Genomic DNA, 25,627 nt, shown 5'->3' with positions numbered 1-25,627 from the left:
ATCAGTGCCCTCATGAGACACCAAGGTGACACGTGTCACTATAACTGATGACATGGCAAGTCTGTACATGACCTCACTAGTGCACTGGACCAGCTGAGGGTGGGAGACCGAAAAAAAACTGAGAAAGCAAAGAAAATATCATTCAAGATTTCAAAGGAGAATAAGGATAATAAAACTAGTAAAGAATCCATCTGTGCTTCTACCATACATTGTCTATTCAGTTGACATTATTACTATAAATGATACTTCATTTACATAATAAATTAATCAAATCAGCAAACTTATTTCTCTTTAGCCTATGCCTAAATGTGTGGTGTTATGAAGATACAAAGCTGTGCTTATTCTGTTTTTCATGTATTTGATGCACTTTTTTGCTTATGTAATTTTAATTCTTATCTGCCTTTTCATTATTATATCATGTCTCATCATTTAGCCTGCTTAGATTGTTGCTTTGTAAATCAACTTGCTTTGCCAAAACCACTATACCAAAACCAATATATATATTCACCTTAATATATATATATATATATATATATATATATATATATATATATATATATATATATATATATATATATATATATATATATATATATAGTGCTCAGATGTGGGAAAGTAACTACATTTCTGCACAGTGTTACATGAGAGTTACTACTATTGACTATTATACATTATTATAATACTTTTTTTCTGATCAGAGAAATGTGTCAATTGTTTGTGATCAATCAAACATATCATATCTGTGGTAATTCCAAAAGCCTTAAATAGCATCTATGTTTAATTAAGTAAATAAATATATAAAAATACAAGGCACAAGCTTTTTTGTTTTGTTTGTTTTTGCACAACTTTGAAGCCTTTGCCAGGGAACACCATCTCTCACACAAAGGCAAGCGGCGTGACAATTACAAATATACCACCTAATTAATTAATACTTTCTAATTACTAAAAACAATGACTCTGTAATGTTCTAATTGCTACAGTATGTTGTTTGCTAATGGAACTAAAATCATGAGATATGACATATATATATATACATATACAATACATGCAAATAAATAGGATTCATATAAATATTAGTTAAATATGACTTACACTTCCAAGTATGCATATAATAATTTTTAACAAAGTAATATTTTTCCAAGTGTTTGCCTTTGTAGGGGAAACGTGCTAGGTTCAAAGTTTACACTTTAATATCACCTCATAAATGAACACCTCACCTTAAAATGTATTTTAATCAGATTCAGTTTCAATTTGCTACTTTTCTTATTATCTCAAACACCTTCCATTTTCTTTAATTATTTTAACCAATTAAATGTGTCAAGGTGACAGTGTGTGTGGCATTTCAAACAGATCTGCTTTCCAAAAGAAAAAAAGCTCCTTCAGCTCGATCGCCCTGATCAAAATCTCCATGGAGTGTTTGAGGAAATGCATTTATAAATACAACTTTTTTACATGAAGCCATATAGAAAAGAGGTGTACTAATGTTTAAGAAGAGTATCTTTTGCTTTCTTTGCTTTTATGAAACACTGCATTTAAAATCTTTTATATGCCCCCTATTGTTTTCTGTCATTTATGTTAGGTAAAGTTCCTTTAGTTATTTTTTGACATTATTTTCCTTTTTTCCTCTCCTAAGGTTTATACACTGGTATGTCACCAACAATTTCTGGAAAGCACAGCAAGCATCCTTCAGTCTTCAACCTCGGAACCTGGAGGGGGAGGAGCAGGAGGCTGGGGTCATACGTCTCAACCACAAGGCAGATGCCCTCTGGCATTGGAAAAGCAGTCCTGTGGTGGAAAAGGCAAAGCAGATTGAGTCACAGTGATTCATTTAATTTCTGGACAGGATGGAGCGTCTGCCTGCTGCCCTGATGGCTACGTGTCAGCAGTACCAACCTGGTGCAAGCAGCCGAGCATCACCTACCCTGTCTCACATGGAATTGAATATGAAATGTGAATATTGATTGAGAATAGTATTATTGGCTTTCTTTTAACCCTTACCCTGAGCCTTAACCATTCAAACTGTGGTATATGTGTTGATAACATTGCTATAATAGCCTGTGTGTGGAATGATATAAGATGTTTCTGGCTTTGTTGTTTGTCTATTTCCCCTCTTGTTGCACTTGAATTGGGTTTTAGCCAAAGTCCGATGCTGTCCAAACATGGCTGGTGTAGGTCCAGAATTTCATTCCAACCAGAAGCACACCTGATTTGGCTGAGCAAACTCTTGCTTAATGAGTCATTATTGCTTGATCAGTCGAGTTGATGATGTATTCTAACTTGTAGAAAGCATGCGCTGATTCACTTGCTGTATTCGCACAGTATGTGATTGCACTTGTCACTTTTTTTAGTTACTTTGAACTCTAGACTTGCCATATAAGTGTAGCTAAAGTTTAGCATGAGCAGGAATTCATGTAGTTCTCCACTAATGATTTTAAAATTTCTTGAATTCTAACTTTACGTATAAGCGGGAGGAAATGAATGAATGAGAATGAATTCTAACTCTTTATTCTCTGAATATTAGTAAGATGTAAACCAATTTACATTTCTGTCAGTTTAATTTGTGTTTGTAAAAACTTTGACCTGATGTTACAGTAATAATTGTGTAGTATTCATATGGACATGTATCTCGCATTATTTATTCATTCTCATGAAGGAGAGCATGGGTGCTCAGCTATACAGTTTGTGAGACAAACGGAGACAGCTTCCCAGTAAAATTCAGTGAAACGCCATTACTTCCCTGACTATAAATAAGCAGAACATATACAGTGTGAAAAAGAACATATAGTGGTGTGAAAAAAGTGTTTGCCCCCTTCCCGATTTAATTTTTTTTTTACATGTTTGTCACACTTCAATGTTCCAGATCATCAAACAAATGTAAATATTAGTAAAAGATAATACAAGTGAACACAACATGCAGTTTTTAATTTAAGGTTTTTATTGTTGAGGGAAAACACAATCTAAAACTACATGGCCCTGTGTGAAAAAGTGTTCGCCCCTAAACCTAATAACTGGTTTGGCCACCCTTAGCAGCAACAACTGTAATCAAGCGTTTGCAATGAGTCTGTTACAGCGCCGTGGAGTAATTTTGCTCCACTCATCTATGCAGAATTGTTGTAATTCATCCACATTGTGAGGTTTTCAATCACACCTTTTTAAGGTCATTTTTCTTCATCCATTCAGAGGTGGACTTGCTTGTGTATTTTGGATCATTGGCCTGCTGCAGAACCCAAGTTCGCTTCAGCTGGAGGTCACGAACTGATGGCCGGACATTCTCCTTCATGATTTTTTGGTAAACAGCAGAATTCATGGTTCCATTTATCACAGCAAATCTTCCAGGTCCTGAAGCAGCAAAACAGCCCCAGACCATCACACTACCACCACCATATTTTACTGTTGGTATGATGTTTTTTTTCTGAAATGCGGTCTTACTTTTACGCCAGACGTAATGGGACACACACCTACCAAAAAGTTAAACTTTTGTCTCCTTAGTCCACAGAGTATTTTCCCAAAAGTCTTGGGGATCATCAAGATGTTTTCTGGCTAAAATGAGCCTTTATGTTCTTTTTTCTTTAGCATCAGTTTTCATCTTGGAAATTTGCCATGCAGACCATTTTTGCCTAGTCTCTTTCTTATGGTGGAGTCGTGAACACTGACCAGTTCTTTGGATGTTGTTGTGGGGTCTTTTGTGACCTCTTGGATGAGTCATCCCTGTGCTCCTGTGGTAATTTTCCTGGGAAGGTTCTCCACTGTTCCATGTTTTTATTGTTGACAAAGTCAATAATAAAAACCTTCATTTAAAAACTGCATGTTGTGTTCTCTTGTGTTATCTTTTACTAATATTTAAATTAGTTTAATGATCTGAAACTTTAAAGTGTGACAAACATGCAAAAAAATACAAGAAATTGGGAAGGGGGCAAACACTTTTTCATAGCACTGTAGCTGGAATGTTGGTTTTGAAAAGTGAAAAAGAAAAAGCACAGATCTGACTAGATTTTAAACTACAGTTTAAAATAAAAGAATATACAATGGGCATGTGGACTAAGTGCTCAGTGGTTAATTCAGAAGCTAAAAATCCATTTAGGACAATAAGTGATGCAATGTTTTAAATAACACTGAACACAATTTTTTACAAACAAAGGAAACTGTGCATGCATTGGGGAATTATTTGGGGGTGGGAGGTGTAATCTTATAACCCTGGGTTATAAGATCTATGGTCACGCTACATTCCCTAAACTACTGGCACAAGTCAAAGCTGGCACTTTCAGGCTTCTGTATTGCACCATGAGGTGCTATTTGCAAGGCAACTTTCTATTTATTACATTAGATTTTCACTGTCAGTAACAAAGTCAGTCTGATTATGGTTCTAATAGAACCTGGGAACATGGCATAAAGCAGGAATAAACCTGACATGGGAGAACGGTTCATCACAGGGCAACACAAATTTATACCTAGGGCCTGTTTACATTAGGCAGTCAACCTTCAGGCATGTTTTTGGTAGGTGGGAAGAAACCCATTCTGACCCAGAGGAGAATATGCACAGAAATTCCACACAGACAGTAACCATTTAATTCCTTTCTCTTTTTGCAAGCTTCCTCTTTGTCCATTTGGTCCTACCTGCCTACTCTAACACAAAACTTATATTTAAACAAGCCCCCAAAAAAGGACTTCAGGTCAGTCTCATCATTCAGGTCTCATGATTACTATGTAATTGCTGTCCTCTTCTAGTATAGTGTATTATATAGTAGTACAGTGTAGTACTGGACATTACAACTCTTTGCATGCACAATTGAAAGCAATAGACTCTGCATAAGAAAAAAAAAAGAATCGAATAGGGTTGTTTTATCTGTGATTTGCTTCTAAACTTGGATCTTTACTTTTAAATACATTTGTTGAGAATAATAGTAAATTAAGTGTTGTGTTATTTCCAATTTTGATATTAATATTTCCAGTATTTTATGCCTTTTTATAAAGAACTGCTTTTGTTTATTGGTAAACAGTCTTTGTAAGATAATATCTTTTTACACTTAGCATGGAATGTAAAATTATATGCAGTATGCCTGCAATAGCCAGCTGTTTACTGTCAAGAGCTGGTTTCAGATTTTGTCTTTCTTTTATAAACAGTGATTATAAATAAATTTCCATAATTTACATGAGTCCATAAATGCACTCATGTAAATTTAATTATCTGCTATTGACAACAATGGAAATAAAATTATCATAAAATATACAATGTAAGTTTGTAAAGTCATATGTTTTCACTTTGATGTTGCTTACCTGGTATTTATTTGGGATACTTCTCTTATTTGACTGTGATATTGGGGAAGAAAGTATTATTATTTTAGATTTCATGGCTTTTATTTCTGTTTCACAGCAACTAGGACATGTCCATGCACAAAAGTACACAGAGTTAAACTATTCATCAAACACCAGGAAAGTAAATGGCCATGCAAGGTGAGGTTTATACATCAAAAAGCTAAGTCAGGTGGTTAATTGGCACATGGCAAAAAGAGGACAGAGGATATATTTCTCTGTGTTTTGTTTCATTTCAGACTCGAGTAATACCATCCTTCAGCAGAGCGATAAGAGGGCAGGGAGAGAGCGGCCTGAGGGCAGTCAGCGAGCCCTTGACTTTATCTGTGTGCACTCACAGCAGCTGCGATATAAATGGATCCTTTTTATTTGGTATCTCAGTGGCACTTCCTGTCTCAGTGGGCTTCCTCCTGTGCCAGACCTCTATGATATCCTGCACTGTGGCTCACTGTCTTTCCATGGCAAGTGTGTGTGTGTGTGTGTGGGTGTGGATCAAGTGCCAGTTGGCCGCTGAGGTTGGGTAATGCCACAACAAAAACAGCAGCAGTGAGCATCAGAAGGAGAGTAAGAGTCTCCTGCTATAGAGTGCGAGTCTCCAGTGAGTTCATGCCAGGCATAGAGAGTGTGTTCTCTAGGCTTAGTGTGTGCACATGGGGCCAGATGGGCATTTTTATGAGTGTGTGAGTGTGGATTACTCTGCTTGCTACATCTGGGCCTCCACATGGCACAGCAGACCGCGGCCTTGCTGACGTCCATGCTCGCCGACATGGCGCTGGCACAAATGCCACCCGAAAAGGTCACATGCCCGAATTGCAGCCACGGCATTAATAGAAGACTCGCACCAAATCATGCAGAATCATCCTTGCGGTGTTGGGTCTTTGTGTAAATATATAGGAAATATCTCTTGACTGTTTCTGAAGGTAGCTTCTTAAACCATTTGGATATATTTGGTCTTTAATTTATTATTAGAAATGTGTGTTAATCAGTACATTCAAATATAGCAAAGACAAGCAAAGACCAATGCTACATTTCAGTACTATTTTAAAATGCAGTCCTTGACTTCTCTTTAGCATTAGCTCTTAGTTAAATCACCACTGCTATTCTTAGTGCTTTTTGAATACTGTTTTAATCCAAGTTGATCCAATACTATATGATAGGGTCAAAAAGCATTGACGGTGTTTTGGTGGAAAAGAGAATTGTGTATCTCATATGCTATTTCAGCTGAAATTAACTGAGAGGCATGTGATGTTTGATAAACGATTTGCAGTTGTTCTTGGGTGAATTGATGAGTGCAGTGTGTAGGAACCATGTAACAGTACAATTTATCTACAAGTTAATGATCATGTATCATTAAACTTGTTTGACTTTAAGTAGGTGTCGTCTAACTCTGTAGGATGGCCCACCATGCCATTCCACTCCATTACGGATGAGGTAGACTGATCATGTAGCTAAAGTGCTTTTCAATTTTCATGAAGAACAGATTCTCGACTTACTTCCTGGAAACCAAACGAACAAAAAATGCTCTTATTGTGTAACGGCTGTTCAGATAAGTAATCTGCTTTGCCTACCATTAGATGAACACACACATCATAACTAGCTGTTAACCCACAATCTCACAATCTCACAAGAAACAGAACAGTTCTTGTTTCTGTCCTCTCTACCCTCTAACCCTCTAACCCTCATACACATACACCCACTCAATTACATTAAATGTGTCATGCTTCCTCATTACACTTTTCTAATGCTACACTCTGATAAAGTTGAAGTAAAATCCAGGAATAGATAGTGTCAAAACAAAATAGAATCACATTGCATTGTGAATGAGTGTAGTATATTCTACTAACAAGCACAGTAGGTTGGCCAGTTTTTCCCCCACAAACACTTAATATCACATAATTATGCTGTACTAACATAAACCATTATGCCACATTGCTTACAATTATGGTTCTGTGGAGTAAGATGAAGTCCAGTGCATTTTTATATTCTTACTTCAGGTATGACTTAATGACACACCTAACATGAACTTAACAAGGCTCTCATTCATGCTGAATGGTTTGCTTCGGTCTAGTTTTGCACTCTTCATGTCACATTACTCATGGCCAATGGGGACCGCAGCTACAGTAAAATCTATAGAACATAAGTGCACTATTGAGCAGAGGTGACTGTGTTCACAGTACTCAGAATGCATTATGTGTGTCTTAAAAGCTTTCACACGTCTGTCCATTTTTCTTGGAGTCAATGTTATATTCCTTTTTTTTTCTCCAATATTTGTAAAAAATAATTTTTATTTCTATTTTAAATTTTGTTTTACATTAAATATGTTTGTTTAGTAGAACATATTGTATAAATATTATACACGGATCATATTTTCTCTCCATTCTAGGGTTTAATGTGCAGTATCTGTTTGCATGACTTTATTCATTGCACTTGCATCCACCATATTACGATTGCATGAGGGTAATTTTTTATTTCATCTATTGTTTATTTGCATAATACTACTTCTCATTCATCTCCAGTAAACATTTTATCCTGGTCAATGTCATGTTGGATCTGGAGTCTATCTCAAGAACATGCAAGGTTTGAATACATTTTGGATAAAACACCAGTCTAATACAATATACAGGAAACATAAAGTCTCCAGTCCACATAGCAGCATGTTTTTAAAAGATAAAATAAAACCATAGAACCCTGAATAAACTTACATGGACACGGATTAAAACTAACAAAAGGTATATACTAACATTAGCAGAAACACAATATAAGTTAAAACCATATACATTTTCTTGCTTTTTGATTAAATGAAGAGAACATCAGATTATTTCCATTTGTCACTGTGCTAATAGGGCAGTATAAAGTATTAATGTAACCCAGGAGTCAAACAGATGTCTCATTCCTCTACATGGATTCTCCAGGTAAGAACAACATGCTGGGTTTTAACTGCAGGTGGAACAGTGCATGGCTTTGAAGCACTACAGCAGGCCTGGAAGTACAGGTGTCCGTGCCAAATGTCCGGTACCTTATACCATGGGGGACTTTTGATCTGTAACTCAGCACAGAGATCTGAGCACATGGATTAACTGAACCCTGGAATCATTTAGGTTAAATATAAAAAACCTTGCAGTGTGGTGTAATATAAAATATCAATATGCACAAAATGTGGTGTTATGTGTGATCTGATGTTGCAAGTTAGAAACCTATTACTGTCAATATTAAGAACAAAATATAAACTATATTACCCTTAAAATTTGTAATGATAATAATCTTCTACAAAAGTATTTTTGTATGTACATAGTGTGTAAAATTCCCATGTAAATCACGTCTGATTACTTACTACTTACCAGTATGTTTAGCACACTTTGTTGAAGGAAAAACATGTATTACTGTAGTATCTATGAAGCACATTAGTGTGGAGTTTATGCGCAGAGTTTGCTTACAGAGACTTCTTTGCCATGGCAGTCATGTTTATTGTCCGCTGTTATCGCCTGACTGAAGTCTTCCAAAATGCAGAATATTTCAATCTATTTCCATGCCTTACAAAGACATTTATCTACTCTGAACTCTAATAGCTTGCTCAGCTCTGAGCATTGTGTCCTAAACGATTAAAATCACATCATGCTGTTAATGCCACAGGTATTAATATGACATCACTCCAAACTCTTATATATAGCTAACCTCCAGTTCCAGCTAAAACAGATGATTAGAATACATAAACAGGGAAAAGAACAGGCTGTTTATTTTGGCTTAACCACTTGAATAGCAACAGCATCATTTTTTATTCAAAGCAGAAGTGTTTTATATAAAAACATTTCTTAAAAAATGCATTGACACGATTAGCTTGTACATGATAATGTGTTAATTTAGAACAGAGGTCACCTCTCATTAAATCTTTTCCATGATATCAGAGAATGCTTGCCAAACAAATATCAGCGATGAATGTCATGAAAGCACTGAGGTCAGTTAAGAGTTCAGACTTTTCTGTAAAGCTCTATATTCACAGATTTATTGCCAAAAAAAAAGTTTTAGAACACATGATATTTTTTTTGTGTTTTATTTAGTTATTTATTTTTCTACCACAGCACTTTAACATTTTCAAATCTGATTGTTTAGAAGCTGTTCATTAAATTTCAAGAACAGCAGCTCTGGCAATTCTCTGTACTGGCACCGAGGTGGTGGAATGAAATCTTTTCCTAGATATCCGAACAGCTGAGTCACTGGCTATCTACAAACAACCCTTTTTCTGAAACACTTAAACTAGTGCTTATTTACTTTGTTTTATGTATTTAAAAAAGAAATGTGCTATGATCCCTTCCAACAGAGTTTTAGCTTAATGAAAGTTTAATTCTACAAATTACTGAAACAGTCTTAAATGTATTCATTGATAGAGACTTCATAGATACTGGATAATGGCTCAATATATGCTAAATATTCAAAATGGCGTAAATATAAATGTAATTCTTGGACCAGGATCTGTAAAATTATAAGCTGTGTTTAAGAAAGCAGCACGAAGAACCTGTCGATAAAGCAGATGTTTAGCTGTTATAGCATAAGTGGTAGCAGGAACTGAACATTCTATAGTATTAAATGCAACTGTACATAAATGGCTGAAAAAAAAGGATGAAATGTTCGTTAATGCATAAAAAACTGTTTTTTTAATGTCTTGACAAATTAGTTTGATATAAGTGGACTGCAGCATTTCAGGACATGCTGTTTTGAAAAATATTGATTTTCAGGGTGTTAACAGATATTCCACATCATTAGTGCTGCAGCTCCAGCAAAGAAATAGCTAGAAAGACAGACAGACAGATATAAATAAATCAGGAGCAAAAAAAACCCCCGTCATTTATTTATTTACTACCACCAGATGTTAATATCAGTTTACTCCGGATTTAAATATGTTCACACTCAACAAAAGTCATTAATAACCATTCTCCTGACAAAAGCAAAGTGTTACTTGGTGACAGGTGCAAACATCCAAACATGTTGCTTTAAAGACCACTGTGGTTTGATTAAATAAATTATGCTTAGCCAGTATTACGCTCCCTGATACACAGTGACACAGCAGCACGGCTATACGCTGAAAAAGACGTGTCTGACCTTGATTTAAGGGAATTATGCATAGCGTCAGAGGTCTTTGAGATACAAGCTGACAGTCTTGTGCTCTGTACTGATTTGTCATGACACACAACAATGTTGAAGTACTTAAGGGCTGACTCACCTGATCACCTGTCAAATAAAGCCGAGACAGTAACACTGTCCTAGCTGCAATCTGTGTGAGCTGGGCATTGAGTTTACCTGAGTAATAATTGAATAGCATCACACCACAATAACTTGCTTAGGTATAATAGGAAAAGTGTAAAATAATCAAGTGTCATCCAGAGCTTATTTAAGAAGATTTAACAGGATCCTGTTGATGTACACTTCCTTTTAATGTCTGTCTATTTAACATCACAATCCAAGTTGATTAAAAAAAAAATAATAATAAATTGGGACACTTTGTAGATCCTTATAATCGTACCATATTTGTGTGCGAGTCATGCGTAAGTGACCTCTTCTTCAGCTTCGTCTTTCACCTGTAATCTGATGCAGTGATACGTAGAGGAGCGAGAACCGGCTGGAGCTTCTGCTCATGATTTATGATTGAGGACATGTTCATAAAATATCAGAACAATCGGAGCTCTGCTGGGAAAAGATACCAAAGTGTTACGTACATCATGCAAGACAGAAAGGCCAGGCTGTGGAAGAGCAGTGAGCTGGTAAAAAGACGCCTGTCCTCATGTGTGTCCTCTCTTCCATTTTAAACAGTGTGTGTATATCAGTATTTGGGTGTGTGGAGTTTTTCCTTTTTTTTCTTGTGTTGTTTACTGTTCTGTACTCTTTCCATTTTTTTTTTTTTTTTTTTTTTTTTGCAAATTGGGATCATTTAACCACAGATTACACCACAGCTCAGTTCTGATTGTTGTTTAATTTTCTGTACTAGAAAAAGTGTTGACTGCAAGGTTTATTTTAATGCTCTTATTCTAACATGTTAGTGTTTCTATAGAAACAGCTTACATATTTACTTGTATATTGGATATTCTATTTAAATTTATTAAAAATCTTAGAGTTTTTTGACAGAGCCTTCACTTTGTTAACAATGAATCTCTTTGTATTATGCTTTCCATGTACTTTAAAAAGCTACCTTTATCATCCTAATTCAGAAAAACAGAATAAATACAAAATAATACACAAAATTTTTGACTTTTTTAAATAATAAAAATCTACCTACAGGCAAAGATGCTGTGGTATGTCAATGACACTTCAGGGTTAAAACTCCCAGGTGGTAACCTTAAATATACTTACTGTAACATCAGGCCACATAACATCACCCTGAAGTTGATTTTTATGACATTATACTGTATTGTGTGTTTTTTTTTTTAGTGTTCTAAGTGTCTATTAGATAACAAACTGGATTTGTAACTATAAACAGTGCTAATAATGATTTTGTGAGAATTTCATTGACTGATGTAATAGTGCTATTTTAGAGTACACTTATCAAGCTACATTTTTTACCAAGAATTGAGGGTGGAGTATCTTTTTAATGAAGTTATTGCCTGAAAAGTATAGCAAATATGCCTCTTTTTTTTAACACCGTTCTTTCTTTATTTTTTTTCGAAAAAAAGGCTTCAGTGCTCAAGCAGCGTAAAACGAAAAAGTGTGTGTGTGAAGGACCGAGGCTAAATGTCTCTCCAGCATGGACCTCATCTGACCTTTCGAAACACATTAGCTGAAGTGAGGTGTCTTTGTTCCTGCAGCTCTTTCCCCTGCATTCCCACTGACAGTGAAACATGGAGGGTGCAGGCCACAGAAGAAAAGCTTTTACACTCGTGTCGACTAAAGACATTCCATGTGTGCTGTTATATCACTGTTGAGGGCATCATGTCCAATGTCAATGAGAAAATGCTTCATCTGCTGGACAAATAAAAAAAATAAATAAATAAAATAAGCAGATTGTAAATTGTGGTGTCTCGGGTGCTTCACAAGCTCTGTCATTTTGCAGCTAGCGTTGATGGATTTGCTCCAAGTGAGTGAATGGACGAAACAGCAATTTATATGTTAAAAGTACCTCCAAGTGGCTAGATGTAGCTTTCAGCACGCACACTTAATTCCACTTCCATCATTACTATTCTAGAAATGTCAACGATTTTCTGTCAGGTTGTCACGCCCAAACACAGAAATCATCTCCAAGTAACACAATGTTCTAGTGAGACAAATTTCACCTGACATGAGCAATTGTGTGCCAACACCAGCAAATTTTGAGTTGTGTGAAAGTCAGAAGAGATGTGTAATTCTTTTGTTCCCAGCTAAAAAAAAAAAAAAACTTGCCAGTTGCTCAATTCCACCAGGAATGTTTTAACAGAGCGGTTAATTCTGTAATTAATTAAAGGAATCACAATCCAGTGAGCAGCTCAAATTAATCTTTGGAGACTTTCTTTTACACATTTGACGGTGTTTTTCACATCTAGGGCATGGCGGAAATTACAGTTCATCATCATGATGATCTTTTTCTTCTTCTCTAGCGCTATTTCTGGAGTTGAGGTATGGCATTGGTCTTGCCTATATATACTATAACACAGCTTGTCTCATCATGTCACCTACGTGCTACATCTGATTATGAGTACGACATAAATGTGTGTGTGTGTGTGTGTGTGTGTGTGTGTGTGTGTGTGTGTGTGTGTGTGTGTGTGTGTGTGTGTGTGTGTGTGTGTGTGTTATTCAGAGTGGGAGGGGGCTGTTGGTTCATGAGGAAACACAGAAGCTCGACAGACAGAGTAACATTTGTGTGCCATGCCTCCAGGAGTTGTAATGTTGCATTATTTACTTTTAAGGATGAAATTGCTTAGAATGAGGATATGTGTCAGAAGGAAGCATGTTTTTAGTGTGATGTTAATTGGGTGTGCCATAAAGCAAATCTTGAGGTCAGAAAAATCTGCTGTCTGTTAAAATGCTGAGATAGGCATGACACAAACAAAGAAAAACCTGTGAAGCGTGTGTTTCTCCCTCATCGGTCTACCTTTTTCTCTGTGTGGTGAAAATACATTTACATTTCAATTCACTCTGTGTGTGCGTTTGTACCGTGGCAGTCCATCTGCATCCGCATGCAACTCAAAAACTTCTGTTAAATGTTTTCTCTCAAAGTGGGGGACTTTCCTTTTTCTCAGGGCTGGCAGTGCCATGAAATATTTGTACAGTGTGCTCATGACTTTACCTCTCATTAGGCTAAAGAAGAGGCCTTAGGCCGCTCAGGCACAGGAGCCACGCTATAAATACTTGAACTGGGCGGCTCGGTGTGCAGCATGCCGCCATTTGGCGGGTGATAAGGCGCTAATTAGTGGCTCTTAGCAGGAATACCACTTGTGAGGAACGCAGCTCATGTTGGCGTTGTCACCGAATGATCATACCAAACCCCCTCCCTTCCTCACCCTTCCTCCTCTCTCCTCCTTCCCTGTTCCAACACTTGAAAGATGTTCCTATTAACACTGGCAAGGAGAAATCTGTTTTTTCTCCCCAGCCTGACAAATGAAGCAAGTGGAGTCAGTAGATTAAGATAAGAACTTATCTTCTGCTTCGAGACAGAATTTTATGTGTTTTGTTTTTTTTTCTTTCTTTTTCTCTTCCCCCTTCTTCTCTCCTCCTCCTTCCCTCCCTGCAGTAATTAGGGGGCTATGTGGTCAAAATCAACTGATAGGGGTTTTAACCCTGTCACACGCTGACCTTTATAACCGAAGGGGTGGGCAAAGACAAATTCTAGAACTCATTTACACAAAAGAAAGCATGGAGAGACTCCCACGAGACACACTCTTTCTTTTTTCTCCTCTCCCTTCAGGTAAATGTGATGAGGGTGCTCCGTCCGACGTGTGCTTTCTTCCAGGCGCTCTTATTAAAGCGCACAATGGATCTTTGGGGTCAGTGAACACTGTAGCTCTTCCGTGCTTGAGAGCATCACTTAGAAATATTCAACAAGGCTTCAGTGTAGGACAGCCCCGAGATATTTAAAATGCCCTTTTCAAGTTCAGCACAAGCAGGCTGTCTTAAAATAGGATCGCTGCAGAACGTGGCAAAGGAAACACATTCCACCTGATCACATAGAACTAGATATCAAACAGATATCATTACTTTAACCAGCAGATCAGAGTTTTCCCGTCTGGTATCTCCTCAAACAGCGATCAATTAGTCGTAATGCTCAGTCCAAGATTTCCTAAGATGTTATTTTTTGTGCCTGTTGAACTTAAGCAAAGCTAAATATTTGATCGAATGAGCGAGGCTTGGATGCCTCTAATCTATATTTCTTACTCTTATCACATTAATGTGTGAGTTGCCTTTGCTCTCGCACTGCAAGCATCCCCGCTCAGGCTCACATTCTTTCTGATTAGCTTTGTGCCTTGCCTGGTTTCATGAAAATCATCTTAACTTCAGCCCAACTAGTAGACATGGTGTTTTGTAGAATATTTAAAGATCGTTTTGGCATTTCTCAAAAGATTTTATCTCAGAAAAAAAAGTATTACTGAAATTTCAAGCCATCTGACCTTACTAATTACTGTAGCTGAAATAAAAATAAAACAAAAGAAATAAAACAAAAAAATCTGAAATCTGAAGAGCATGTTTATTTATTGTTGTAGTAAAGCCATCCTTCTTTTTTTATTCTTTTTAAACAGGGAGGGACTTGAATAATGAAACAAAGAGCAAAACACATTATGCTTCCCATTTTAATGTCATTTAAGTGAGAGGCGCTACATAAAAGAGCTTCAGTGGGACCTTCGATGGCATGTGTGGCTGTTGGGCACGTTGACATGGCTTTGATGTGAGCCCTAACAAGCTTGGCACTCGACTGTGCAGCATATCAAACCCAGCCCGACTGAAATGAGTATTCCATCTGCATGAGACGCTCTCGGTAGTTGTGTCTTCTATACCTTTAATTTGATATTCTCTAATTTCTCAGTGTGGTTCGCTGTTAAAAAAAAAGAGCCCATTAGTTTGTTGTAGATCCTCCCTTTCTTTACTCATTCTTCGGTTCACTGTGCTCAGCTTGACCATCAGCCCTCTAAGAGTTGTCATATTTACCAGTGCACAATGTAATGAGATCGGAAACTATTTACATATTGGAATCATTCGGCACCAGCGAGCATTAATAATTGAAATGGCGCAAAAATCAAAAAGACTGAGCTTTTTCAAATTGCAGTTTGATGTCCCTGTTGACAGGGAAGCGTTGGGTGATGCTATGAACACAATTATTTCAATTCTGAACATTTTCTGCAATACAAAGATCCATAAACAAGAATAAACGAAAAAAGGATTGTCACATAAATCATATTTTATCCCTTTGTAAAAATTTAATAAAATAAAATACATGTGCACAAAATCTAAGCATTTAAACTTTCTAAAATGTTAGTCTATGGTCAATGAAATCTGAAAATAAGCTCCACAAACAGTAATCGTAACTAAATAACATTTCACAGGACAATGCAGCAGGTCTCCATTAGACCAAACCTGATTCCTTTGACAAACCACATTAGTTGGGCTGTGCTCTTTGTGTCATTCGCAGCAGTTGTGTGCCTGCCACATTGATGGATAGCAGTGAACTGGGACGAGACGGCTTTCAATTGGCAGAGAGCATGGACAATTATTAGCCATAAGGCTTAGATGAGCACACATGGGCCTTCAATACATCAAACACAATCTTGAGTAAATACTGCCTTGTCATTTATCTGTTTGCTCGGCAGCTGGGTGTGCATGTCGCATTGTTTCGTCCAATTCATTCACAGTTCAGCTAATGGTAAATGTAATAAAACGGTGCTCTGAATGGTGATAGATTTAAAAGAATGTCTGAGAGAAACACACTTTGTCCTCTGTCTAAGACCCAAAAAGCAGATAATCTCAGGTTCTCTGGAATGGATCTATATTGTATTTCAAGATGCTATCTATGTAGATCTGGAGTCTCTGGAAACAAAAGAGGTGTAAAAATCTGGAGGGCTTACATTTATTCATTTGGAAGACACTTTTTTCCAGAGTGACTTTAAGTTGAAGGTTATGTGCTTTACTCAAGGGCCTAGCTGGCAGTCCCAAGGTTTGAGCTCACAACCTTGCAATTAGTAGCCTAGAGCCTTTAACTGCCGTGGCACCGCTGCACCACTTGTCATAAGCTATCTTGTAAAGTCATCTCTTAATGGGTGTTGGTCTACAAGCATTTGCATTTGACGATGTCTCTCCAAAGGAGATATCTGAAATGTGATGGGTACAATAAAGAGTCCTAACTATGTGACACGGTATTAGCTAATGAAGTTTATTTCACAAATAGACCAGACTATATAAATTACAGACAAGGCAGTGGTGGAGAGGATGTGGATAAGCAAAAATACAAATAAAAAAGGTGTATCGACTTATAGCTTGATGCTTTCTCCCCCAATAGCCATTAGCGCTAATACAACACACACATTCAACACCCGAGACATTCAGACCATTGATCTTCAAACACCAGTGTGTCTGTAATCAGGAGCAAGGTGTTTAATAAACCTCACACACTAGGAGAAGGAAAAGAGCCACTAAACCGTATATACCTTAACTGGTTTTCTTTTAGCGTTAGGGTTTTAGGATGAGAATGCCCTTGGCACAAATGCATGTGCATGTTCATTTGGTATATTAAGAGAGGCACACAGCTGAAGAGTCTTCATTACAATTGTAAATTTCTGCCCCAGGGCCTCCAGCCCAGTGTTAGATTACATGAGGTCTGTGCTCACGGACACAGCCTGGGTCTGATTGAGAGTCCAGTGCACCTAATTAATTTCATTAGAAAGTGAAGTCATCTTCTAGCAGGAATTAATATTTGGAGCGTCGTGCCACTAATTCATTTCCAGATTTAATTAGCTCTGAGAAGAAATGTTGCTTGGGTAAAGAGGACTTTTTAATTATCAGCTTGGATAAATTTGAAAATGTTGATGCCTGAGGGTTGAGTTAATTAAAACCTGCATTATTTTAACTTTAATTAGTTCCCATCTTTGTTTTGCTCTGCCATATGGCCATGTCCTGTAGTAAAATTTAGTTAATTAAGCTAATTAAGCTAATCATTTTAATTACTCAAGACATTGTGATTGGATAGACGACGACTACAAGTTTATAGCCTACTACTTGTTTTTTATTAAGTTGAAGGGACAGTTATTTCTGACTGCAGCTGGCAAGCTGTGTGGCACTCCAACAGACTTGGAGATATTACGGATGCATCGTAATTGCATTCCTTGATAAAAACATGTCACAAACACAACTCTTTTAAATTTAGAGCTCAAGCTATTAACATTCTGTAGGACTGTGTGTGCTGGTCCAGGGCTCTATCTGATTAAATGGTACGGCAGGTTCAGTCAAGTGAGAGAAGCCCTTCTCCATCTCCTTCTCACCATCTCTCTCTCTATTTCTCTTTTCTTTCTCTCTCTCTCTCTCTCTCTCTCTCTCTCTCTCTCTCTCTCTCTCTCTCTCACCCCGCCGGCCTTGCAGTCCCCTCAGCCTGTGATCTATTGCGCATGTAGTGACACATACAGAGCTTTGAGATTAAACTTTATTAAATCCACTCATGTAAATTTATATGGTGTGTCATGGACCTTCAAATAACAAAGCTCTCCTGTGATTTCTGTCTCCTGACTTGCTGTCCAGCAATATGTTAAAAGTGACATAAGATTCCAGCATTGTGCTCATTATTGCTTATTACCATATTTATATACTGTATTCAAATATTGCAAAACCTTTATATTGGGTCACTTCCATGATAATGTAAGTGTGTATAAACTAGACTTTACCAGGAACACCTGCACACCTGCACATTCATGCAATTATCCAATTCGCCAATCATGTGGCAGCAGCGCAATGAATAAAATCATTAATTGAGGCCAAGAGGTTTAGTTAATGTTCACATCAAACATCAGAGTGAGGAACAAATCTCAGTGAATGATTGCGGCTTGGTTGTTGAGCTGTATTAAGTATTTCAGAATGATGATGTCCATGGAGTTTCACACTCAGCAGTCTCTCGGGTTTACCCAGAATGATCGGAAAAACAAAAAAACATCCAACGAGCAGCAGTACTATGTTTAGAAATACCTTGTTGATGAGAGAGGTCAGAGAGGAATAGCCACACTAGTTCGAACTGACAGGAAGGCTACAGTAACTTATTTACTTTTTATAGTCATGTTGAGCAGAAAAGCAACTCTGAGGTAAATATGCTACAACGGCCAAAAGCCACATTATTTCAACCAAAAACAGGAAACTGATCCTGCAATAGGCACAGACTCCCCAAGAGAAGAAAGGCGATGATTATAAGGGGAAAATCAGGAGTTGGTTATTCCTATTAAAATTGACAATGAGTGTAGATGTTTAAAAGTCCTTGGAACTTTTTTGGGCTCATGTAGGTTCCCTTTACTAAAGCCTTGCTATTTCAGTCGTGATTAGTTACTAAACCTGACACAGTACAGACCTATAAGGCAGAGGTGCATCCTTGTTTTCACTCACACACCAGGATGGTGCTCACACCCTGTTTAGACCTGACGGAAGATCAGGGAGGAGATGTGTGTATCGGTTTATTCCACTAAGCCAGCTCAAAAGCAGCAGCTGTGTGCCGTCCTGCAATGGCAACACACACAAGGTCCTGTCCACTGACATATGCAGGGGCGGAGTGGCTTAATGAAATAACACACCCAGACATCATGTCAGTGGTCTCCATTATGGTTAAAGATTTTGGTAGCCACAGTCTGCCCACTTAGGTAATTTGTTTCTGTGTATAATCCCATTGCCTGCTATTAAATTAAACCAACTGGTCATTTGGGTTTGGGGGCTATAAATAAAGCCTGTTGCCATGAGACACGGGAAGTGTGTGTTGCATCTCATTCGATTAAAGGGGAACCACTTCATAATTTCATCTGGAAAAGGTGACCTTGATTGCCAGGTGACCTAAGCGAGTCTGACTCCCACCGAGTGGCCCAGGCTAATGGATAAAAGAGGTAATGTTAGTTGCTAATGTATTTCCTGCCTCATTCATAACCATGTCCTGTGATTTCTCTGTAAGCATACTGACGGAAGCATTGCTCATCCTTTATGTATCTTTATAGACCATAAAATAAATGTAAACGACAATCTAAAATCTAAAAATATTTCCAATTTTTTCAAAAAAATTTACTTTTCGTTTCTTTAATTATTTCATTTAATTAAACGAATAAAGGTTATTTTGAAATTTGAGAAATGTCAAAAATGTAAATCTGTCTGAAAAACCAGCTTACAAATTAATTTATTTGTTTGTTGGTTTGTTATTTTCTCTCAATTGTTTTGTATCCATTAACACTGGCAGCTAAATAACCTACATGTTCTTTATTTATTACTGTAATAGCCACAAAAACACAAGCACTGCAAATGGAAAATAAACAAATTATAGCTTCAAATGCCCTTTTCACCCAAAACCGTCAAAAACTTAGGGCGCTTATATCCAGTAGAAAAATAAAATATATGTTGTGAGCAATAAGTACCTAATTATTGAAAGTTTTATTGAACTTAATTCAAATCTCTCCATTTAAATAATCTAAAGTGTCTGATCTTAAAGTTTTAACTATATACTGTTTATTACTCTTTTGCATGTTGAGGAGGTTGTAGCTAAATGGTTAAGGCTTTCGGTTCCTGATCGGAAGGACAGGGTTCAACCTTCTGTGCTCCAGGGACACTGTAATGTGGCTGACCCTGCACTCACCCCAGCTTCTCAAAATCACTGGGATATGCAAAGAAAGAATGTCACTGTAAAAGTACATGGGACAAATATGAAGCACTTTACTACTGAGATGATTTTACCATACTATTGGTTGAATAACATAATCACACAGTAACATGTTCATGTCAGAGTATATAATCATAACATCCTTTAGGGATAAACTTGTTTTGCTTACATTATCAACAAGGATGATTTGGGCAGATGTAGAAAACTGGGTCATATGTGTTTCTTAGAATGCTTAATTTACATTTTCTCGATGCCTTGACCATATTTGTCACTGTTCAGGAAGATTTCTGAGAGTTTTAAATAACTCAATGCCATCCTCCAAATGGTATCCTTTACACATGCTTCACACATGAGCTGAAGTTACATGAGCTGAGATTTTGAACTTGCCAGAACTTTTATTTACTTGCAATGAAAGTAAATTAGCTGAAGTGAGACAATGACATTAAGCTATTTAAGAGCACCACTTTTGACTCAGCCAAATCATTTAAGACAAACTATGCATTGTTATATGTCTATGTCTTTCAACTGGTAAGAAGATAATGTCTTGACCTAATAAAAATTAGATTAGATTAGATTTAACTTTGTCATTGTGCAAGGTACATGTACAGAGCCAATGAAATACAGTTACCAAAAATATTGGTAATGCATAATATTGTGAATAAAACACAAAAATAATGGTAATGCATGATATTGTAAACAATACAAACAGATGTTGCTATGGAATTTAGCCTTTTGATTCCAGTTTATAAATAAAAAATAAAAAAAAAACCTTTAGAAAAATGTATTAAATAAATCAGTCAGAAAAATACATAATGTTTCAGTGAGAGCCTGGAAATGCATTTTGAATGTGATTTTGTTGCAAGTTGACAAAGGAACATTATAAATCTCTGTTCAGATGTAAGTAATCATGTCCAAATAATATCAGAACACCAGTAGTACATCCCGTTGCCTGTAAACAAAAAAAAACCCTGACATACATAAGCAAGCTAATATCAACACTAGCTATATTTTCATATGGTCTATTTGTAGCATGGCTTTCATGTTCCTAGTAAATAATAAAGCTCAACATAAGGTCATATGTGCCTTTAAATAATTCTGCGAAAGGGCACATGATGACAAGCTAGTCTAGAAGGGATCCATCGTGTTAATCCCAGTTTTGAAGCAGCTTCAAGTCTCTCCTTGTGTTCTATCTGTCCTGCATGCCCCACTGAGAGGGAGCTTAATAGATTAACTAACAGAAGGCCATAACTAAGGCCCCAGCTAGTTGACACCAGGAGGGGCATCTGCTCAAAGGCCACCTTTCTCTATCATGGGCCAAAATCACCAAAGAAACCCAGACTTTGAGCTTTCGTCCTGGGCCACTTGCTAATTCCATTCCTCCGCCTCCCCCTCCTCTTACTCTATATCTCAAAGAGGTTAATTAGCTCCATGCATTTATTTATGACTGTGCTCATTAAGCCTCATGTTCTGTTCAACATAAAAGAGCCCATTACATTTTTTTTGTACTAAAAGCAGAACAATGTTAATTTTTCCTCCAACAAAAAAAACCTGCTCACTGTAAAAAAAAAAAAAAAATCATATTTATATTATAGACATTAGACTGAAGTTAAAATTTCATGCTGAGACATACAAAGTGAAATTTTAAATGATATTCAGTTATAATGTTTCCCTGTAGGGCTGCAAGACTTTAGTCCAATTTTCTATTCAAGTCTCGTCTTATTGGCTTTTTCATCTGGGCATTGGTCTTAATAAATATAGTGTTGGTTGTGAATTTGTGAGAAAAAAATGCTTGTGATGTCTTTTCTTTTCACATGCACAAAGTACAATGAGAAGTAATTAAATCAAGAAAATGCACCCTAATTTGCATTAGTTGGTGAAATGCACAAATTTAGCAATGAAAATAAAAGATTGCCTTAAAAAAGATTTTATGTTTTTTTGTCTCAATCTCAGCTCAGTCTTTCTTTAAGTGAACTTTGTTTTGACTTGCCCTTGAAAGCCCTAAAAGTTTGTCTGGGCAAAATCTCTGCTAGTCCTTTTCTTGTTTTTGGCAGTGGTGGTCTTTAACGATATAAATCTTGAGAAGGAGTCTCAAAAAGCGGAACCTTTGGAACCTATACTCTTCTGGTAGACATAGATAGTGAAATTAGAGTAAGATGAGCACAGATGAATTGAACAGAGTTACTCGGATCAGACAGAGAGCAATGATTAGGATTAAAAGTCCATCAAACATTTGACAAACAAAAGTATACACAAAGATGTCAATGTATGTTTGTCAATGTATGTTTGACACAAAATATACAGTTTCATGTAGAAATCAACAGTCAAGCAAGATTTTAATTACAAATTAGCCAGAGTTTAAAAGCTGATAACTGTCTACATGGTTTCAGGCAGTTTCATTAGAACTGCTCTAGTATGTCCAGAGATCAGCAGGAGCATCTGGAAAGAAAAGCTTTAATGACTGGTGTTTGTAAATCTAAAATAATGCAGTAAATGCTGTCTCTTCCCCTCCATTACTTATTTACACTCCATCTGTTCACACACCTGCCACCGGTATGAGACGAGCTGTCTATTTCCATACATATTTCTTTACTTTGCTAACAACGGAGAGGAACATTAGATATACTATATGTTATAAAAACAAACCTGAGCTTCTGCAATGCGGGAGCACTGAACGTACACGACCGACAGAGGAACATAAATATAGAAATCGGTGCACTAAGCGGGATGAACCATGGGTAAAAAGTGAAAGCTCTTTGGGGTCCATTTGGAGCTGCTTGAACTACTTGCTTAATTATATGTAAAGGTCAATAGTAGATAGAGGGAAGAAATGCCAGGGAAAGGGTCACTGGTTAAGGCTCTGTTTTGTGCCTAAAAGCATATTCCACCTTTAGCACATACACTGCTTTCCCATCCATCATCCTCAGCCCATCCCAAAGAATTAAAAGCAGCAGCTAATATGTACTGACAGTCATGCCAAGATAAGACTGAAGTGAGCGGGCAAGAACATCTGTCCCAGAAAGTACTTAGAAATTATTTATCTCGTAGAATTGAATTGAGATATGGTGCTGCAGCTTCATTGTCCCTGGTTTGAAACTGAGCTTGGGTGTTTCACATGTTATCAAGTTTCCCTGTGTTCTTTTGGGTTCTCTGGTTTCCTCCCACTGTCACTGTTTCTCCCACAATCTCACTGTCCAAGATTAACTAGAGACTCTAAATTGTCTCCAATGTGTGTGTGTGTGTGTGTGTGTGTGTGTGTGTGTGTGTGTGTGTGTGTGTGTGTGTGTGTGTGTGTGTGTGTGTGTGTGTGTTGAGCAGGACTGGCATTCCATTGAGGGTGTAGCACTTACTAGAGATAAATGAATTTAATTGAAGAAAGATGACCTTATCTTGCTCTGCGATTAGAAGTTCACCATGCCTATTGGAGGCACTGTTATGCATATGTCTGTACTGCTGTTCCTGCAAGAATGTTCAGGATTTTAATCCGAAGCCAATCCCCTAACCCCATGACCTCTACCTAATACACTTCAGCACTTCAACACTTATCAGTGCATTACTAGTGGTTTTCTATAGCATTATCCTATAGCAGACTCTGTCAAGGAAGAATGATATGTAAAAAAAATGCCTATGGCACAATAGTCTACTTGGATCATTTATATGCAGTTCGACTGACTGATTTAAGACTAGTGTGTCTAGCATTTCTGAATATAGTCACTCAAATCTATGTGACTCTATCTGTTGTTCAAAAAATGTATTTAGCCAGTTGGTGGAAATTTGCATGATGTGTATCTGAAATGGCTCTGTGTTTGAACTACATACTGCCTTTATTGCAGGGTGCGTTAAATCAAATAAATTACAAATCTAATGTACTGTAACTAAAAATGTTTCCAGGAATCATAGATGTTTATCTCTATTACTACATTGAATATTTATATCAGTAATAGCTGGGTAAAAACATTACCGGTTGGGGAATTCTGGCAGGGTCAAATTCTGGTATGAAGTGTAAGCATGGGCAACTAAAGCAAATAAGAAATGACTACAAGTAATCGCTCTAAAGTAAATGTGTGCATGTGTGGGATGGGCTGAGAATGAACAGATAGATCCACTCCCCTGGATGTAATTGCTCAGATAAGGGGAACTCACACTGCCTCTCTACGGAAAGACAGCAGGCTACTTTGTGATTTACAGCTCACTAATGCTTCAAAGTCTCGCCGAAATAATCATTAATAGATATATTTAACAATGTGAAACATTAGTCATTGCCAACACATTCTCTTTTGCAGCAGTGCTTGAAAGAGAGAGTGATAGAGTGCCTTGAAGAACTGATTTCAAATACTTTATTAATAGGTAATGAGATAACTCTTCTACTGCTGCTGCGTTTTCTTCTTCTTTGCTTTTGTTCATCAGAACAATATCTAATTGAACAGAGAAGGTCACTGATAATTTTTTCAATTTATTATAATTCATAATAACATATTCTGTCTGCAATATAAGTTTTAAACATTTTTATAGCCCATTTGTCCACTGAAAAAAAAAGATCATTTTGTATGAAAAGCTGTAATCCACACAATACCCGATTAATCCATCTGGGGATCGGCAGGACATTATTCAAAACTTAAATCATTAAGCAAATCACAAAGAAATCAAACAGGGGTGAAGTGGCGGCTTTTCTTGCTCTTGATGTGGTTCCTCCAGCACAGAGAAGGAGATTTGCAGATTTTTTAATGAGCTCTCTTCTCGACGTCTCGCCCTGGTTTGGCTGATTAATGAAAGCATTTGGTGACCTTTCCCTGTTCTTATGGAGTGTTCAGCCCTCTCCAATTCCTTTCCAAGCTCAGACAAGATCATGCTCGCTGCTGCATTACTACTACTGTACATTCCCACTCACTTTCATGAACTTTACTTTTTAATTTTGTCAACCACTCCCTTTTTGTTTAGTTTTTTCTAAAGGCTTGTTTTACCTATTTTGTTTGCTAAAAAAAAACTGATTCCTTCCCAAAAACCTAGGACACAAGGAAAATAAAGATGCAGTTCTACTAATTTGTTTGGACTTTTAGGTTGGATTAACTGAACAAAGTTGTTCAACTGTCATGTGTTTCTTGTGGTTGCATGATGTCCTAATTTTTCAGGCATTCTCTCACATGGCATCAAGAGCAGTAGGAGGCAGATGATGGAGTGATCCTGAGCAAACGGAATGAGTGCCAGCCCTGCTGCTGAGGCCTTCACAATGGGCATCTTAGCCTGGTTATCATTGGCACATACTCAGCCCAATATGCCCTATTCCCTCTTCTACCACTTATATACACCATAGCCATTACACTCAATAATCACAAAATAAGGAATTAAATAAGTGTGGAGCAATTTGACAATGCAGATGGTTTCAAAACAGCTTATAGATATCACCCAAGTGAGAACATCAAGGACACCAAGGAAAATTGGCTGTAGAGTAGAGATTCCAAAACCTTTTCTTGTGACTTGCCAAAAAATCCAAACTTAATTGTGGGCTAAAAGTAAATATTATTTTATATTTATCTGTATTATAATCCA

At 37.1% G+C, this 25,627-nt stretch overlaps 1 protein-coding gene across 2 annotated transcripts in view; it reads left to right on the top strand.

Annotated features, from left to right (window-relative positions):
* LOC310741811 (uncharacterized protein) overlaps positions 1 to 2,448 on the top strand; it is a 144,637-nt gene extending 142,189 nt beyond the window's left edge. For both annotated transcript variants that reach the window (XM_083570091.1, XM_083570092.1), the window contains exon 5: positions 1,634 to 2,448. In XM_083570091.1, the coding sequence (XP_083426217.1) occupies positions 1,634 to 1,823 (190 nt within the window). In that variant the 3' untranslated portion in view covers positions 1,824 to 2,448. The remainder of the gene's footprint in view (positions 1 to 1,633) is intronic.
* The last annotated feature ends 23,179 nt before the right edge of the window (positions 2,449 to 25,627 follow it).

The sequence above is a fragment of the Silurus aristotelis genome (assembly GCF_946808225.1).
Source record: "Silurus aristotelis genome assembly, chromosome: 2".
Lineage (NCBI taxonomy): Eukaryota > Metazoa > Chordata > Actinopteri > Siluriformes > Siluridae > Silurus > Silurus aristotelis.
The sequence above is the reverse complement of the archived record's forward strand: the minus strand, read 5'-3'. Positions and strand labels throughout refer to the sequence as shown.